Source organism: Sylvia atricapilla, chromosome 1 (genome assembly GCF_009819655.1).
Source record: "Sylvia atricapilla isolate bSylAtr1 chromosome 1, bSylAtr1.pri, whole genome shotgun sequence".
Taxonomy (NCBI): domain Eukaryota; kingdom Metazoa; phylum Chordata; class Aves; order Passeriformes; family Sylviidae; genus Sylvia; species Sylvia atricapilla.
Window position 1 is genome coordinate 21,062,345 of NC_089140.1, and position 19,010 is coordinate 21,081,354.

Genomic DNA, 19,010 nt, shown 5'->3' on the forward strand with positions numbered 1-19,010 from the left:
CACAAGCTCATTTGTGAAGAACTTTCAGCATGGAAGAAATCAATGCACATTAGCACTGGTGTTCCACACTCTTCTCTGTGCTGCTCTGAGGATGTGGTAGCCATCTCTGGGCCTTGCATCCTGGGGAAAAGGGATAAACCATGTATATTTAGAACCAGGTTCAGCTACCCAAAAGTCTACAGAAAATACCACATATTAGGTTATTATCAACCGTTCATCTTGTTCAGCATTCTGTGCCTATTGTGGGGCTTTAAGCAACGTTCTGTTGTATCTTCCTTTTAAAGCCTAGTTCTGTCTCTGCCTAGACAGCTACACAAAGAAGCTGAATCTGTAACAAATGGTGACCTTAAGATCTGGTTTATGTACTTACTGATGTCTCACTGGGACTTCAGCAAAGGCTTATATCATTTGAAGAGAGAGTTCAAGTGGCCATTCCTACTCTCAGTTTCACAATCCTGCAGTCTTCTGGCACTCTGGCACATACAGACTTGCCATAAGATGTACGCCAGCACACCGCACAATTATATAAGCATTTGGAGAATAGTCAGAAGCAGGAAAGTTGTTTTTCTGTGTACCCATCCTGACCCTTACAGTATGTCAAGGTTTTTTAAGAACACTTTAGTAAACACTTGTTTTTGTATGACAGATCAGACTGTGATGAGAATTCTACAGTCTAGTTGAGGTTTTTTTACTTTTTTATCTCCAGCTAAATTAAAACTGAATCCCTGATAGTTGTTTCAAGGGTACTTGGCAGTGGGAGGAGGAAGTCCCACGTAGCAGATCCTATTTTTCAAAATCTTCACAAGGGACTGCATGATTGGGATCTGGTAGAAGGTCTTGATTTGCTCTGCCTCTTCTGAAAAAGAATATGTATTTTCACATACATTGCAGTATTGCATTTCGTAGCCCCAGGAGTATCTGTGTTATCTTCCACATGCACTGTAAAATCAATTAAATGCTTCTACCTTCATAATTGCAGGCAATGCAGATCCTGAAGGACAAGGCTTTTGTCAAGCAGGTTTCAGCTTAGATTTTTACAAGGTGAGATTCTGCTTCTGAAGTATTTTGACCAAACATCATTGTGATATATCTGCAGGGTTCAAGTAGTGTCTCAGTGGTCATGAGTCTCCATGCTGTTGGATATGGAAAGTTTTGCGAAGTTGTTGCAAGTTCTGTCCTCCTTTTCAAGCTTCAAACGTTCTTGTTTCATTAATAAAAAGAAATACTCAATCAACACCTGTTTATTTCTTTACAGCATTCCAATCTGTCTCAGTCTATCTTGACAGATAATTAGGCAAAAACTTCTATGTGTTTCTGTCTCAGTCTGTCCAATCTTAAAATGCTTTACTTGACTGTCCAGAATCAGTGGGGCAGGCACCAACTAGTTTTAAAAAGTTAAAATAGCCTATATAAGGATGCTTTTGGTGGCAGACAAGTCATTGAGTAAAACCATTCTCATGTGGGAGTGAAAGTACATAAGGGAAAGAACTAGATTTTCTTAAATGCCAAGAGGTCCAGAAACAATGTTGTGGGAGAAAGGATAAACTTTGCATGATTGTTGTTATCTGGGCCATTATTATCAGAACCTCAGGTAACTTTGACCATTGCCACTGTTTTGTGCGTTCTGCAGCTGCGTTGTATAATTCTCTATATAACATTATTGTCATTTCATTGAATTGAGCACCCTCTTTTCTGTTAACTTTGTTTTGTTACAAAGAAGCAGCAAGTTTTGAAATGTTATGTTAGTGGTAAATGGTAAAGTGGCTTTCATTTCAAGTACAGATACATAGGGTGATTTTGACTTTTTTTTAACTGTGGATTTTCCTTCACGTCCATGCACCTACATAATTTTCTTGAACATGGCTATTCTCCTTTATCATGATTCTGATATTATTTTGACTATTTAAATTGCTTTTTCCCCATGCATGCCTAATTTTCTTGTGTTCTTTTGTTGTATAATTTTATTTAATTCTGCTTTTTGTAGAATGGAGACCTGATAGTAGGCGGGCCCGGTAGTTTTTATTGGCAAGGTATGTTCATCTGGGTGGTTCACTGGATCTAAGAAGTGAAGCAGAAAGTACTGTCATTCCAGATTTCCACTATTTTGTCAGTTTAAGATAATCAGTCTGTGATCTTATATTCAACAAATGTAAATCAAAAGAATTGCTTAACAAGCAACTAAGCATAAAAATAAGCCATGAAAATCCAGGATGTAGATTGTATAGGAAGTTAAAAAATACAAATAACCATTTTATGTTGGCATTTTAGTATACTAAGTTGAATTTTTCCCTAGAAATACTGCAGGTTTAAAAAATGGTAATGTTTGTAGAGCAAATGTACTATTTTAAAATATTTGTTGCTGTTTGTTTTTGAACCCAACCTTTCATAGCTATCTACACATATTTTAAGATCATTTGTGGCATCACTGTAGGTTCCAAGATGGAATTTCTCATGTAGATGAACCTCAAAGTTGTTTTGTAAAGAATTAAGAGGTTATTTTTGTTTTGACGTGTTCTTACATATATGATGTAGCTGATTCCCAGCCTCTGCCTACCAGCTTGCCCTTCGTCAGCCTCTTTGATGTGTTTTTTTTTGCATTTTTTTAAGGAAGATCTAATTTACTGTGATTGTAGGGAATTCATAGCTTTGAATTCTCCATTGAGAAATTGCTTTCATTGGTCTACTACTTTTGTACAGTGCAGTGACTTTAGTTTGAAAAGTACATTGAAATGGGTCTGGAGGTGGTTTTGTAATGGTTCAACAGAGATTCAGTGCCTTGTTTTATTGATCTGTGTGTACTCTTGAGACTTACAGGGTAATACTGGAGAAAGCTTAAGAGAAGTTATCTGCTCTTTGCATCTGTGCTGCATTAGCGTCCTTTCTGCTCTCTTCTGCTGTTCTGCTAACTGTGTTTTATAGAATCTGGCCCTCTTTTAGGTCCTTTTCATTTATGAAGCTGTTTGAATCCAGGTCAGGTAATCACTGCAAGTGTTGCGGACATCATTGCAAATTATTCCTTCAAGGACATTCTGAGGAAGCTGGCACGAGAGAAGCAAACAGGAGTGGCACCACCCTCTTATGATGACAATTACATGGGTAAGCTGAGTTCTATATGAGTTAGCAACGTGTTCCAAAAGGATGAGTCTTACATAAATATGAAGACAAGTCCTACATTACTGTTGTCCCAGTTGTGAGAGGATTTGAACGTGTTTTGCCTTAAGCACAGCAGCAAATCAGTAGTTTGCTGGTTACTTCAGCGAGATAATTAACATTCTTAAAGTGATGCACAGCAACAGGGTTTGGAGGTTGAGGTTTTGAATTGCTTGTAAGGGTTCTTATTATCTGATCTTAAATAATTAAACAGAAATACAAAATTTTCCCATTTATGTATTTTTTCATTGCAGGATGATGCATTGAACTTAATGTAATTAAAGACGATTTTGTTTTTTATTAGATGAGTTCAAATTCAGTTCTGTGGTATTTTGTACAGTACTACACAAATACTCAATTAATTCTTACTGATTTAAAAGATACAATTGAAGTCAACAATAACAGAAGTCAATTTGAAGATACTATGTCATTAATAGAAAAAGGCTCCTTATCTATTTTTTATTAGCACTAATCTCTAAGAACTTTCTTGATACTCACGTGTCTCTGCATGTAAGACAAGTTTTTCTGCACACAGTTATAGAAAAGATTCAGTGGAATTCGAAGGCACATCTTTGCACTGTTCCCCATAGATTTGAAATTTAAGTCCCTGATACAATCCAAAAGTCTTTCTTTACTGTGACAGCAGCAACTATCTCACAGGTTTACTAAAGCTCCAGGAGGAGCTTTACTGCATCTTTGGAAATCTGTTTTCCTTATAAAGCTCAGCCAGGACACTCACACATTACAGTACAATAATGAAGACCTGAATTGTGTCAATAGTTAGTAGGGCAAAACACCATAGTACCTGGTGTTTTTTTCAGATTAATTAGTACATATTATTGAATTAGAAGCCCATTTTTGGAGAAGGGGGATCAATTTCTTATACATTTGGACATGCCATTAATTTAGTCATAGTAGTGTGATAAATAATTTTCCTTTTCTCTACACAGTTTTAGTATACTCATGTTAGAAAACTTTAATTCAGCGGATCAATTGAACAGACAAATCTGATGGTCCTTGCATATTTTTTGAAAGAAATTGTTTATCAAGTTGGGTTTTTGTTCTTAAATTTATCTTTTAACAGGATACTCAGTGGCTGCTGGGGAATTTACTGGGGATTCTGAACAAGGTAAACACCTATGTACTTGAATGAAAACCATATGGCTGTGCACTTACTGAATTCCTTGTTTTGGACCTCTACACAGGAACATGCCTCTTATACATTTGAAACACTGGTGAGACTTAAGTTATCTGGAATCAGTATTCTCAGAGACAGTTATTTCCCTAGGCAGTATAACATAACAGAATTAAAATAACTCAAAAATTTGAATTCCATAAAGGGTCGCTTTCTTGAGGGGTTGACCAGCTGTGTAGTCCAGATTCACAGAGCCACATAGTACATGTCCACAAGTAAACCCAGTGCTCCAGAACTGCTGCTGTTTAATCTCTCTGAAGTTAAAGTTGCCTGTCCTGCATTATGAAGGATTCAAAAATATGTAAAAAACCACACAGTTTGGAACCAAACACTATAATGTGTAAAAAGAGGTACCCCCAAGTAATGGAACATTTTTGGCTGCTTTTTTAGTGCATACTCAAAGTTTTATAATGGATTATTTTGAATCAGTATATCATGTGAATGACTGGCCCAAAAATACTGCATAGTTGGCTGACTTGAGATTCATCCTGTGTCATGTTCAGGCCTTCATTAGGACTGCATTTCCCCTTGAGCAAACACATTCAATCAGAGGGGGGTATATGATCCCAGTGAGGACAGAGGAGGGCTAGGTCAGTACAAGCAGGTGGCTGAGGTGCTCTGTTATCTGAAGTCCCTGCTGCTGTCTTCTGACGTGGATATCCTAATGAGGGAAGGTTTAGACTGCAAGACTGCAGGCTGAGACTTTGCTTCTTCCTTCTTTTTTCTACTCATTTTTTTCTACTAGTTGTTTAAAATTTCACTGTTGAGCAAAATTACTCCTAGAAGGCAGCTAGGTCTACCATTTAATGTTCCTATTCAGTGGATCCCTCCAATGCCACCCACAAAAATTTCCTTGTAATGCGTTTAGATAGACTGTGCAGAGTTTGTCAAGCACTTGCATGGCATCAAGTGAAATAATGGATGAGATAAATTATTGGTAAATGAAAAGAATTATTTGTAGGGACACTTCTATTTAGCTTCTGTGCTCTAGTATGTGATGCCATAACTAATTCTCATTACATCAATACACAGCTGTCAGGTAGCAAGCTGAATTGTGCCAAGAACATTATTATACTGTGCTATGCTAAGCAATGCTAAACAGAAGGAGATCCTTGGATGGGTGTATTCAAAAGTCAGAGTGTAACGTTTGTGCAAGTAAATGAAGCATACAGTGTTATGAAATAATGGCTTGAAGTGATTTACAGGTCTTTCTGATACATATCACAAATCAAAATCCTAAGGCATTTGACATATATATCAAAGAAGTTCTAAGTGGTGTGGGATACAAGTTTCATGCACAACTCACATTGCAAAACCAATTCACTGTTGATCATTTATCCTTTCAGAGCTGGTTGCTGGAGTCCCAAGGGGAGCACAGAACTTTGGCTATGTATGTACTGGGCCTTCATTTTATAATTTTTATAGTGAGAAGGCAGTCAAGCTATTTGTAAGGTTACATGCTACATTATATTTTACTGTCTCATTCATACAAAACTTTTAAAACCAAGAAAGCTGCCACTGATTTTCACCCTCAGGCTTATCTGGCTGGGTTGAAATGCCTTTACTAGTTTGGGTTTGACTGGTAAGCATTTAGTTTCTTCTGAATTCTGTTTTCAATTGACAATCACAATTACAATTATATGCTCTGTATCCCTATACCCACTGAGTGTTATCAGACCTAAGCTCACCCATAGGTTAGCATATTTTTATGCAATGCTGTGTCCACAGTGCAGAGGAGTCCAGGTTCAGATTATTCATACCCATGTTTACTTTCAGTGTAAGTGTGTACACTGAAATCCAGGTGCAAAGAGTCGTGATATGCTGTTAGAAAGTCAAGAGGATAAAACAGTATACATTTGTGGATACAGCTTTTAACTTGAAGAAAAGAAGTTCCACAAGTAACTTGACTGGGAAAAGAGATCACAGCCCCAGACATATTCTCTAGTTTTGTGGATCCCAAATTCCTTGTGTCTCTGAACTTATTTTTAATTTTTCTTTTTAGGAAAAATGTGTATTTGTGTATGTATATATATATTTATATATCTATGTATATTTCTTTATGTGTTAAGTTCATGTTTTCATGCCTAGTCACTGATTGGTTGATAGTCTGTGATTTGCTGTTGTTCAGTGTCCAGCAAGGAAGGGAAATACTTTTCCCTATTTTTTTCATGGGGAACCTGAGAGTCATGAAATCTTAGCATTTTGTTCAAGATCGTACAGGAAAACTGTGGTGAAACAGAAAGAGAACTGTTTTTCTTGTCCACTTGGACCATCTTTCAGTGTGTCAAATTCTTTTGCAGTGATGTCATGCTGTAGCATCTCCATGTGTGCTTGAAATTTTCCTTATTCCTCTGTTGCCAGGTATCAATTATTAATTCTTCTGACTTGACTTTTATCCAGAACTTCACTGGTGAGCAGGTAATGTCAAGCAACTATGTGATGAAATATTGTACCTCTAGACCATCTAGTTTCCTTAATATATTTTCAAGAATATATAAAATTTTTTTTTAATAACATCCATAAAAACAAAAAGTATTATCTGTAAAAAAATCTTTACATTTTGTATCCAATATGAAAGTCTATCTGTTGTTTTCTTGATTTTCAGATGGCGTCCTATTTTGGGTACACAGTTGCAGTATCTGATGTTAACAATGATGGGTAGGTTACCAAATATATTCAGCTCCACTGAACATTAATAGAAGCAATGACTGATTTCTTAATAAATGTAGATTTTCAGGTGCTTCATACCGCAAAATGCTTCTCTTGGCTTCTCTGCTTCTCTGATTTTAATTGTTCACATGGACTTATCTTTATGCAGTCACAGTGGCATGAGTATTTGCAGGCCTAGTTTGGGCGAGTTTATCTTCCCAAATATTTATTCAAAGCAGTGTGTCAGAGGAATGTCCAGAGTCCTAGGAAACAGATCCAGGTAGAAAAACAATGAATAAACAGCACTAGCTACCATGGGGAAGAGACTGGGGAAAGTCAGAAGTTTTCTCCCATTCTCACATACAGGAAAGCCCATACATATGTGGGCTTGATATTTTCAGAGCCTGAGAATTGCTGAGCTCTTCCCAAGGGAAACTTTTCAGCAGGTTTTTTTTTTCCCAAAACAACCTTGTGTGAACAATATTCCTTTCCCATAACAACAGGTGTTGTTTGCTATTTCCTGTTACTTAGCCAATGTGTCAGCCCTACGGACCAATAACGTGCCTTCTTAGTGCAGCATGTTATAAAAGGGCTGAATGAACTGTAAATAAAGCCTTCTGATTTCTACTGCCTTCTGACTGGAGTCAAGCATCTTTATTTCATGTCCCGTTGCGACATTCATAGTTTCACTTCTCAATTTTAAAAGCCTTCTAATATCATCAGCCTTTCTTTCCTCATTCCAGTACCTGCTGGATGTCCATCCAGATTTATCATCCTGGGGATCAGCAAGTATCTGTGTCCCATAGTTGTTATGACAGGCATTGTATGTGCCAGGGAGATAATGATGCCCTGTTGCCAGGGTGATGATACTTGGGGATTGTATTCCTAAGATACTTGGGGGTTTCAGGCTCTGTTGAACAAAACTCTGGTTAACTTTCAAGTCATGTCAAGTCTGATTAAATATTTTAGAAGAGGAGGAATTTGGTAAGAGAAGATTTATAGTAGCTATCTAGCAAGGAGATAAAGATCCCTGAAACTCAGAGGCTTGGAAGTCTGCACAAAGATGAGCCAGGACAATATTTAGAGATGTTGTATACTCTTGCTTATTACAAAATGTCTCAAATATGTCTACATCATTTTTTTTTTCTTGTGATCATTTCTTATAAAGTGCTTAAGCATAGTCCGTGAAATACTTTTTCTGGGCTAAGTCATTGCTTCTCATCAGTGACTAGTGACCCTTTAAAGACTGAGTTTTATAAGAGAATAGAAAAGTAACAACGTGGTAAAGTGTTATTACAGTTACAAAATGAAACAACAGAACAGATTCTTCAGCAGTTTCCGTGGGGGCTTCATAGTATCAAATCTTCCCAAATTTCTGAGATTAAACCTTGTCATAGGATCACAGCCTTTGAAAATTTCTGGGTTTATGATATACAGAATCAGAATTAATTTAGTTCTACTGATGTATTACACATGTGAAAGAGTGGAGAAACATTAACCTAAGGTGCAACAGACACTCATTAGACTTTCAGGGAAAGTCTAATTGTTATTTAACTTCTCACTGAACCAAACTATTTCCTGTGCAGGTTATTTCCTGTTAACCGTAGGGTTACTTGGAAGATCTCATACTTTCTGTGTACCTCTAAGACCACAGTTTATGTCAACAATATAATCAAACTGCTGTTGAGGCCTGTGTGGTCTCCCAGTCTATATCTTAAAAGAAATCTAAAGACTCTTCCTGAGATCCAAACATCCCACAGAAAACAAAACACAAAAAGCTCTACTTGATAAACATGTCTGATTAGATGTGTAGTCTGTGTTTGCTGGTTTGCACATATAATCAATAGAAATATTTATCTGAAAGGAAGAGTAAAAGAGGGGAAAAAAGCAAAAGGGAAGTGAACACTTCAGATTCACTTAGGCATTTTATTCAGCTAAAGATGAGGAGGTAGTGGTGGCTTTATCAGTATGAGAAACCTGATTAAGTTATTTGCTGAAAAACTAATACAAGATTATTAGGAATGGTGCTTTGCTGTAATAAGACTCTTGATATGGCTCAAAAATTAGGCTCATCTTAGGGGAAAAAAAGCTCTGTAGACCTGGCCCAGCAGTTCTGTGGGTATTTCCAAGTGACTCATGCAGTTTTATCTGCGCCACATCAGGATTGTAGGCAGAACAGGGAAACTGAGGATATTGTTTGAACTACCCTTTAGTTGCCCATTGCTAATAATGACAAATCCACAGTGAAACTTAACAAATCAAGCTATGCCATCAACTTACAGGCTACATTCCTAGTAAAGAAAGAAAAAGAGAACACTTTCAGTTTAGGCTGAATCAGTCCAATAAAAATAGTGAAATAAACTGTTTACTGGGGGGGGGGGGGGGAGAGGGGGGCATTTATTTGCCTGTATCAAAGCTTTCCATAGTTATACTTTGACCTCTTGACATTTCCCATATTCCTGCTTTTTTATTACTCTGCAGGACACAAAAGAATAGCACAGTGTCTCAGCAGGTGGCCAGCTTTGTGCTTTTGAAAGATTTTTTTTTTCATTTTTTTAATGAGAAGGGAAGTAATACTGGCTGGTTACTTTTCTGTATTGGAGCAAAAATTAATATATAATTTATGTTAACTCTAGCATCTTAATGCTATAACGAAATCTAATGAACCAGTTCAAAATACCACTACCCACTGAACTGCATTTTATGGTTTAATATTACTATCCAGGGACTTCTGCTTTTATTTACTCGTGACTTCTCAAAAGTAATCACATCAAACTGAATTTGACTCAGAACTCTGAATTCTGTAAATACAAACTCCTACAATTTAAAAGGCCAATTGAAATATCCTCTTTCACCAACAAAAATGCATAGTACTAATCGTATAGGCACTTACAACCCACCAAATATACACACTCTGCTGTGGCCCTTTGACTGCTTGTTATCTAAATAATTAAATTGTAGAAGCTGGGAGGCAGAACTGAGTATAAAGTATGGTAAGCAGCAATTGTTTACTTATTTTACCCACTGGAAGAGGAGCCAAAAGAAAGTAAATGAGGATCAGAGATTTGTGTAGCTGACAAATCCTTACTTTCTAGTAAACTGCTATGACAGCACAAAAAATCCAAACCTCTAGAACTGCCTAGGGGAGACTTCTCTCTTTCGGAGGACTTGCTAAGGCAGCGTGCTTTGACCTGCCAAGCTCAGCTGGGAAAGAGAAGGGGGGAAATTTAAGAGGGTGAGGAAAGGAAGGCCTTGGTGGGGGCAGTACATATGAAGGCCTGGAGGGAAGGCAAACCAAGTGCTATGGGTGTTCCAGGTGCTTCTGCTGCCCATAACCAGCTGAGATATAGGTCAGTGTATTAGATGACTGCCTTCCTTACACCTATCCCTCCCATCTTAGCTACCAGATTCTAGTCCCTTCTCCCTGGACTGTTCATGCATTTTATGTAGTCATTGTGATTTATTTAAGCAAAGTTGAAATTTTGCCAGAAAAATAGCCCAGCACTGTGCACTTCTAGCTGGGATGCTGTGTTCAACAAGCTCCAGTTCCTGTCTGCTTGCTTTCTGTATCACCAGGTGAATCTTGTGTTCTGGGTTAGGCTTCTGCTCATAGAGTTTAATATACAATGGATAGTCTGTGTCTCTCTTTTCATTTTAGGCACTCTAGATACTGCTCTATGAATTGGGGGTTTAAAGATATCTATTTATTTACATCAATGTCCTGAGAGCTTTCTGACTCTCAGTGATTTGGTTCCTTATCACCTCTAAAAAAACTTCCTTTAGTCTTATAATTGCTCATTTGTAAAAATATTCAAGGGAGCCAAGCCCATCTTTTATTTCATGGTTTCTACATCACTTAACTCTATGGGGTCCCAGTGTATTTGGAAAATCTGGACTGTGAGGTACTAAAAGAGTAATTGATGATAGTGCTACTGTGTAATGCTTTTAATGCATGGCATTAATAAAATAACTTAATTTTTAAAAATCATTCATGGATTGTTTTTGTTGTTGCTATTGTTTCATGGAAACCATTTCAGCTGGTATTCTGTCCCAACCACAAACATCTTCCATTAGTAGAGAAAGACTTTTAATGTTTTGTGTGAAAGGAAAATCCCACCTTTGATGTCAAGTCAGCATTTGCTTCCTTGGTTTTTTAGTTATTTATGCCATAGAGTAAAAGCTAACTAAAAAAATAGGACAGCTGTACCAAACTGACCTGACATTTAGAATTACACTTTCCTTTATGGAAACATACTATAAAATTTAGTAGAAGAAAACATTCCTAGAAGTATTTTGTCACAACTTATAGAATGTGTAAGGTCTACAATGTAATTAATTTTTTTTCTAGATGAAATATTCTGTGCTAAATTCTACATATCTTTGAACCATAGTGTACATCTGTGGTAAAGTAGTAGCTGAGCTACTGCTGAATCATACAGCTTTTTTTCTATCAGAATTAGGAAAAACAATTTTACTATTTGGTTTGCTAATAGATAAAGCCTCATATTGGAAATATGATGAATTTAGAATAGAAACTTCTTTTAAGTTTTACAAAGCTTAAAAAAATTTTTACATTAGAGCAAGAGAATACATTTTCCAAATTAAATATTCTGGGATCAAGTAGTCCTAGTTATTTGCAGTAACAGACTTCCTTAATACAGATGATCAATGCCCACTGAATATAATGCAGATTATTTTATTATATGGCCTTGAGCAATCTTCAGCAGTTAATCTGATACTATCATTTCATATCTCAGAACAATAAATTAAGAATACTTCCACTTTTAATGAGTCTGTCAGTCACACTTTTTTTTTTATTCTTCACAGTGCATGAAAGGATATTTTTATTTCCTCTAAATAAATATTGGTAACATGTTTTGAAACATGACTATTTAGAACAACAACATGCAAAATATGCTTTAAATGGTCTGTGTTCCTTTACTGATTCTTCTTGGAGTAACATAATGGACAGAAAGACTTTTCCCTCTAAGCATCTTCTTTTTATTATTTGATTATGTCCTTTCTCTATAATACTCAGTATAGAAAACTATAGGAGCACTGCCACTACTTGTACACGTGATATTGAACAGAAGTGTTTTCAAAAATAGAGTTTTGACTTTGTCTCCCTATTTCTGTTTGAAGAAGTGATGAGGCATTCGCTATTAATTGATGCTCTACTTGTGTTTCATGTATGTTACTCAAAAATCTGTTGTAAAGTGGCAGGGTTGTGTTTTTTTGTTGTTGTTGTTTTGGTCACTTACTAATGTGTAAGTTGCAAAAACTAGATTTTATGCTAAAATTTATCTCACTGGCACTGTTGGTAAAACAGATCTTCAGAATTTTTTCTAGTGATCTACAGATTCACACTTAGATTCCTGACTTCAGCCTCATCAATTGCAAAGTAAGTTATCAGTGTCTCTTGTGGGCATGAATTGAAGGAAATTCCGTTTAAACCTAGAAAGAAACATTTTGGCTGTGATGATGATCAGGCACAGGAAGTAGTTGCCCAGAGAGGTTGTGGCGTCTCCATCCATGGAGATAATCAAAACTAAACTGAGTATAGCTGTGGACAGTCTTCCCTAATTGATCATACTTTGACCAAGTGTTTGGACTTGGACTCCAGAAGTGCCTTCTTACCTCTAGTCTGGCTGTATGGTAAATGTCAGCTTCCTGTTTAGCAAATGTATAAACTGTATTTTTTACACTCAGTCTCTCAGTGACACTTTTTTGTTTGTTCCAGTTTAGATGATATCCTAGTCGGTGCCCCTCTTTTTATGGAACGAGAATTTGAGAGCAAGCCTAAAGAAGTTGGGCAAGTTTATCTGTACCTGCAAGAAAGTGCATTCCTCTTCCAAGATGCACAAATTCTGACAGGCACTGAAGTGTTTGGTAGATTTGGCAGTGCAATCACACACCTTGGAGATCTCAATCAAGATGGATATAATGGTAATTTGTATGTAATGCTGTATAGCTCCAGCACTGAAATTACAAATGCCTAAGCAGCAAATATTGTGTTTGTGTTGTGCTGGAAAAGGCGTTTTAACATATTTGAAATTCATGAGAATTTACACTAATGCTAATGAAACTGTTAGTGAGACCCAAATCATGAAGTGCTGACCAATAAGAGGGCAGTCGTAGTGACTACAGTGTGATTTTTTACTAAATATTAGTGTGTTTATTTGAATAAAAATACCTGTGTTTTTATAACCATGATAACATTTAATTACTTGGTTAAGATGTTTCATTTTTTTGAAAGCAGAGTTCTTCTCAAATGCTTGGAAGAGTTTGATAATTGAATGAGGTTCAGTACATGGAGCATTGTCAACAATAAAAGAATTGGGCAAGTACAGAAGTACTATTTTGGAATCAGCCTTCCACTGGTACTTAAGCACTAAAAAAACAGGTGCATAATGGGTTCTTTGTCAAATGCTTATAGCACATGTACATAACAAAATGTTCATGTAAGTTAACTGGCAGCCTACATTCAAGCAAACAGAGCAACTAAACTAACTGCTTGATTACCTGAGAAAGCTGGGATACCTTGAGCACCCAGACTTAACCTCTTAGACATGGTCAGTAGCATCTTTGTTTTCCCTGGATGCATTTCCTTACTTCTTATTCCCAGGATGTTAGGGATCTTCAAAGCAGGTATATTTGCAACTAGAACACCAAGTTGTTTTTCTTGGAAGAGCTGTTTTGCACAGTAGTCTTTAGAATAGGTTTCCCACTAAGGAAAAATTAGCTTTGCTTCTCCTTACCTCAAGGGCTGTTTTTCACAATGCTCTAGCCACTGGATTTTAGGGCAATGTCCTCATTGTATGGCTGCTATGCAAGAGATCATTCATGTCAGGAGTCAGAATTGCACTGGGCTTCAGAGTGCACAAAATATGGATACCATCCTGTAGGTAGAAGCCATTGGATTGTTACTGCTGAGAGTACCTTCACTGGCTTGTCCTGGAATCCCACCATGGAGTTCAGCACAGCTGAACCACAGAGTGGAGAATTCCTGTTTTCCACCTGTGAACAATAGCAAATACCCTCAGCTACTCTGGACAGGCTGTGTTGGTCTCCCTTCTCTTCAGAATTCAGATGAGGTAGGCAGAAGACATTTCTGCTTTTCTCAATCACTGTATAAAACTAAAAAGACTCTAGAGCCAAAGTCTTCTGCTTCATAACTGAACGTGCCAGTCATAGAGCTTTGGTGGACTTCTGTTTAGAGTGAAGCTACAGAGTTCAGGTGCTCAATTCAAGTTTAATAAAGAAGTCCAGCATCAACTCCTAGATCAGAACACAAAAATGAGAGCTATAAATACATATATATATGCTCTATTGTTTCCTATTAGGTAGCTCAGCTAGCGCAGCTGTTTGATCTCAGTCTAGACAATGTTGGCTCCATATCCCGTGCACAGAAACTAGAACACTGTCAGTTCTGCTTTGATATGGCACCTCATTTTCAAGGATTGAACTGTGTAATTCCATAGTGCCTAAGACCTCCTTGAAATTTCTGACTCAGTACTATTCCTATTTCTCAGTAAAATGATAGATTGGTATAGATGAAAACATTATATTCCATTGTTGTCTTTTGCATTCTAAAGCACTGAATGTTTGAGGGGGTGAAGTTTTTTGTCTATGTAGGATATGTTATCTGGAAAAAGAAAATAAGTTTTATCTAACAGCTGTTCCTTATTAACTAGGTGAAAGAGGAAATCAAAGAAAATTTGTGCCTGTATAAAAATATAGAAGTAGAAGCAGGCATTCATTAGATTTTGGATTATTAAAGCATAGTAACTGCCCTGGATATATGTAGAGGAATTGAATGTGGACTGGCTATTTAGTATAATTAAATAACTTCTTCATAGGATTATTGTATAAGCTTCTATCTTGAAAGTTTGACACAGATAAGACACTGCTAACATTTTGTGTATTTGCCTTTAAACTAAAATACATACAGAAGTACAGAATGTTGAAGTTCTTGTTTGTTTGTAGCAGAAGCAATTTGTGTCTATTTTCATGCAGGGAGTTAATTTTTAATTGTGTCCATTCTTTTTTATCCTTTTTTTTCTTTCTTTCTTTTTCTTTTTTTTTTTTTTTTTTCACTGCAGACATTGCTATTGGTGCACCATTTGCAGGAGAAGACAGAAGAGGGAAAGTGCTCATTTACAATGGATACAGTAATGGGTTAAACTCTAACCCTTCCCAGGTTCTCAATGGAGCCTGGGCCTCACAGTCCATGCCTTCGGGATTTGGCTTCACTCTAAGAGGAGACTCAGATGTAGACAAGAATGATTACCCAGGTAAGATTTTTTGCTTTAGAAAGGGAAATTCATGCTTCCATTCTCTGGTAAATGCATCATGCCTAAACTGCTCCTTTTGGAAGGCAGAGGTCAGAATAAAAGGTAGACATTTCTGGACAGTTCCAGTTTGCTTTCCTGAGAGTTAAAAACAGACAAAACAAATTCTCCCTTTCCTGTCTAAAAACATGATCAGAAAGTCAAGAAAGGCCTTAAGTAGTTGTATTAACATAAAACATGTGAAGTTTACAATGAAAAGCTTAACCCTTTTCCCCGACTTTCAAAAATTGAATGGTCTCAGCTTATTGAACTTGTAAAGTCTCCTTCATCCTGACATTCTTTCTTAATTAAAACCATGTTGCATTGTAGAAGAAGGGATTGATTTGGTTGTGTTTCTAAGTTGTTTCTTGCTGACCGAAGAGACACTGAGCTATATATAGTTGATGGCTTTCATTGCATTGCAAAAAAGCAGAGAGCACGCAAATTGCTTAAAGCAGCTATTTTATTTGGAACTTTCCATCCCTTTTATGTTTGCATTTTGCTATATGGACTCTTCCTTTTTAGGTTAGGTTTGATTCTTCCTAATGAGTTTACCTGACATCTATTCACATTTATCAAGTTAGTAACATTAATTAAGTTTTTCAGGTAAGCATTTGTTTTTTAAAGAAAAATTTTCCTACCATCTAAGCAGTCTGAATGTAAGTGTGCTTGTATTTACTCTCTCATCTGGAAGCCAATCTGTTCTGTTTCTTTTCATCACAATTCAGAAGCCTTAGTTACCGTGTGTAGTAAAACATCATATTTTCTTACTGTGAAAGGTTCATCCACAGTAAAATCCTAACAGTCCATGCTTCCTGGACTTACTATGAAATCACTCTTGTTAACCTGGGTTATTTCAAGGCTAGAGTTCCTCAAAGTTGCACTATTTCAAAAGTGAAAATTGTAATTTTTCAAAGGGACGAAAATAGGATCTTTTACCTTTTTGTGATGGATTATAAAAACCTTGAAAGATGTATCTTTCCAAAACCAGAAGTCATTTTCTGGGAAGGGGTGTTTACAATAGAAATTACAGTTTTACAAGCAGAAAGGCCAACTGCAGAGTAATAAAGTGAGGCTATCATGAGACCAAAGTAAGAAGATCCTTAGCGTTTGAGAGAAGAAAGGGCTTTTAAACACTGTTCTGACTTTTTGTTTGCATATTGTTGATGTTGCTATTAATAGTCCTTCATTGTCCATGACTAATGAGGTTCTTTTGGACAACAGAGCTCTTTATTAAAGTTTCGGTATTTAAACATTTCTTAAAGCACCCACAAGGCCCCTCAGCAAAACCAAAGGAAACAGGATATTGCATTCCTGACATTTCTAAGATTGAAAAGATAGAGGGAAGGGAGAGATTCTTTGACTCACATAGAGAAGAAAGAGGAGTAGAAGTCTCACTGCTGTACTAGCATACTTTATGTGGAGCATCTTTTAAGCTTATTTTTGGAAAGCTTGGGTGATGAGTCTTGATCTTTCTAAATGTGCACTGAGGAACTGTACTATAATTGTGAGTTCTCTGTTTGTCATTGTGCCTCCACCATGCATCCTACTTGCAGAATTTCTTATTGTGTTATCAGCTTACTATGTGTTAGATTATTTGGTTTTATTACAGGAATTGCATAATTAAAAATGAAAACAAACAGAAGAAACACCACCCTGCATTTACTGTAACTAGCTTTTCCCCTGGATGAGCAGTCCACAGTACTAGTGAAAATATCTCAGAAAATGAGAAGAAAAACCCCTTACTATCAGTCAACCACCTCTTCCTTAATACATGAAGATTTGGAGCACCAAAACAGAGCTGTAAAAATAGTGCAAATATGGTACAATGCTAGCACAAAAATAGAGTACTTCCTATGGGAAAAGGAAAAAAAAAAAAAAAAAAAAGGAAATAATACAGGGAAATGCAAGCCTAGGACAAATACACTAAGCAATGAAATAAGTAATCTTTCTTGTGTCAAAGAGCTTTTCTTCTTCACCTCCTAACGGAAATGCTGAAGGGCAGCCCTTGTAAAAGGAGGAAACAAGGTGCTGAAATTGGAAGGATTAGGAAGGAAGTTTTATTTTAGAGAAACAGAGTCTTGCTGACTATAGAAGGTCTAGAAAATTAGACTTTAAACTTCTCAAACTACTGTTTGTGCCTGTGATTCAAAGAGGGTTATGAAAGATTAGGAAAAAAAAATCACAAAAATTTTAATTTATTTTTCTAGTGTGTATATTCTAAAAGCAACCAGTCTATAAAAAAGAAAAATGTAATAAAATCAGGTTATTCTGACTTAACACTCTCAGAAGTTCTGCTTTCAGAAGTTCTGGTCTGGGAGATGAGAGACGGATGTAATGTCTGGCTGCAGGTATAAAGATATATTGCCACTGTCTAAGGTGAGATTCTCCAAGCATGTAGCTCTTCCATGGCTAGAATTCAGTTGTTCAAGACTGACCTGTATAACTGTAGCTGTGCTTGTATAATTTACTCAAGCACTTGTGCCTGACATTGTTCATGAGGCAGCATATCCATGCTAGGAAGTGGGAGTCTGAGACATGGGCGTTACTCTGCTATTTCATTTCTAATGCACTGTACAGCATTTTTAGGGCTTTTAGAGGTTCAGGCCTTCTTTAAATCAGACCATAAGGTAATGTTTTTGGAGCAGGTCACTGACCCAGAGGACAGAAGATACCACCTGTTCATATGGCTTCTTACCACAGACCACTGAGCTTCCCCCTGGGATCACTGTACTGACCTCCACAACCAGTGCTCTTTGATTACAAGTTGGCTAATACATTTCCTAAAATGTGAGGGTCAGTTACAGCCAAATTTTTCTCTCATTGGAAAAAGGTTAAATCCTCTCTTGGCTGGGAGTTCAATTCAGGCTGAGATCTATGTATTCGCCTTCTGGAGAAGAGTGGCCATTTGGTACAGGAAGTAATATCGTCCTCTCTTCATCCAAATGCCAGTATAAGCTCAGGAACAGAGAAGGAAATAGGGAGCAGACAAAGATTCCCTAGTACACAGTGCTCTTCAAATCCTTCAGCTTTCCTATGGGTGGAGTGGTTTCTCTTTTCTCCTCTTCCTGCAACTCCTGGCCACCAAAGGGAGAGTCTCCCCCACCTCACACTTACAGGTCTTCGTTTGCAAAGGCAGAGAAAGCGTGTCTTGTCCCCTGTGACCCCAGTTGCATAATAAATTTGGGAGAAAACTGATCACAGACAGGTTTAATGGTGGAGTATCAGAGCAGACAAGGAAGGACATAATACAGCCATACTGATGGAGATGAAAGATCTGTCTGAGCACCGTAACATGTTTCCAACAGTAGCCAACAACAGATATCCTGGGAATTATACAGTTGTTGTGATATTTCCCAAAATATTCGTCCAGCGTTAACCAACCAGAATATCAAGGTGGCCCTGAGTCAGAGATGACACCTCCAAAATTAGTATCGCTTGACAGATTTTTCTTCCATGAATTTGATGAATCAGCTATAGAACTCATGCAGACCTTTGGCACATGCAGAATTGGTCAAGGGACCCCACAGCCCAGCTGAATGTTCTGTGAAGGAGTAATTCTCACTGTGTCCCATTCAAATCTTAAATGTTCTACTGGACTGCCTCTAGTTCTTACACTGAATAGGCAGTGAACAGTTCTGCAGTCCACTTATTTTACAGGCTTCCAACATACTTCCTCTATCAGC

At 37.1% G+C, this 19,010-nt stretch overlaps 1 protein-coding gene across 1 annotated transcript in view; it reads left to right on the forward strand.

The window, feature by feature from the left end:
* The window catches only part of ITGA8 (integrin subunit alpha 8), a 112,171-nt gene that overhangs the window by 15,456 nt on the left and 77,705 nt on the right, over positions 1 to 19,010 (forward strand). The window contains exons 5-13 of the mRNA XM_066316781.1: positions 980 to 1,041; positions 1,985 to 2,030; positions 2,971 to 3,096; positions 4,235 to 4,279; positions 5,692 to 5,735; positions 6,707 to 6,763; positions 6,951 to 7,003; positions 12,735 to 12,940; positions 15,097 to 15,288. Coding sequence (XP_066172878.1) covers positions 980 to 1,041; positions 1,985 to 2,030; positions 2,971 to 3,096; positions 4,235 to 4,279; positions 5,692 to 5,735; positions 6,707 to 6,763; positions 6,951 to 7,003; positions 12,735 to 12,940; positions 15,097 to 15,288 — 831 coding nt within the window. The remainder of the gene's footprint in view (positions 1 to 979; positions 1,042 to 1,984; positions 2,031 to 2,970; positions 3,097 to 4,234; positions 4,280 to 5,691; positions 5,736 to 6,706; positions 6,764 to 6,950; positions 7,004 to 12,734; positions 12,941 to 15,096; positions 15,289 to 19,010) is intronic.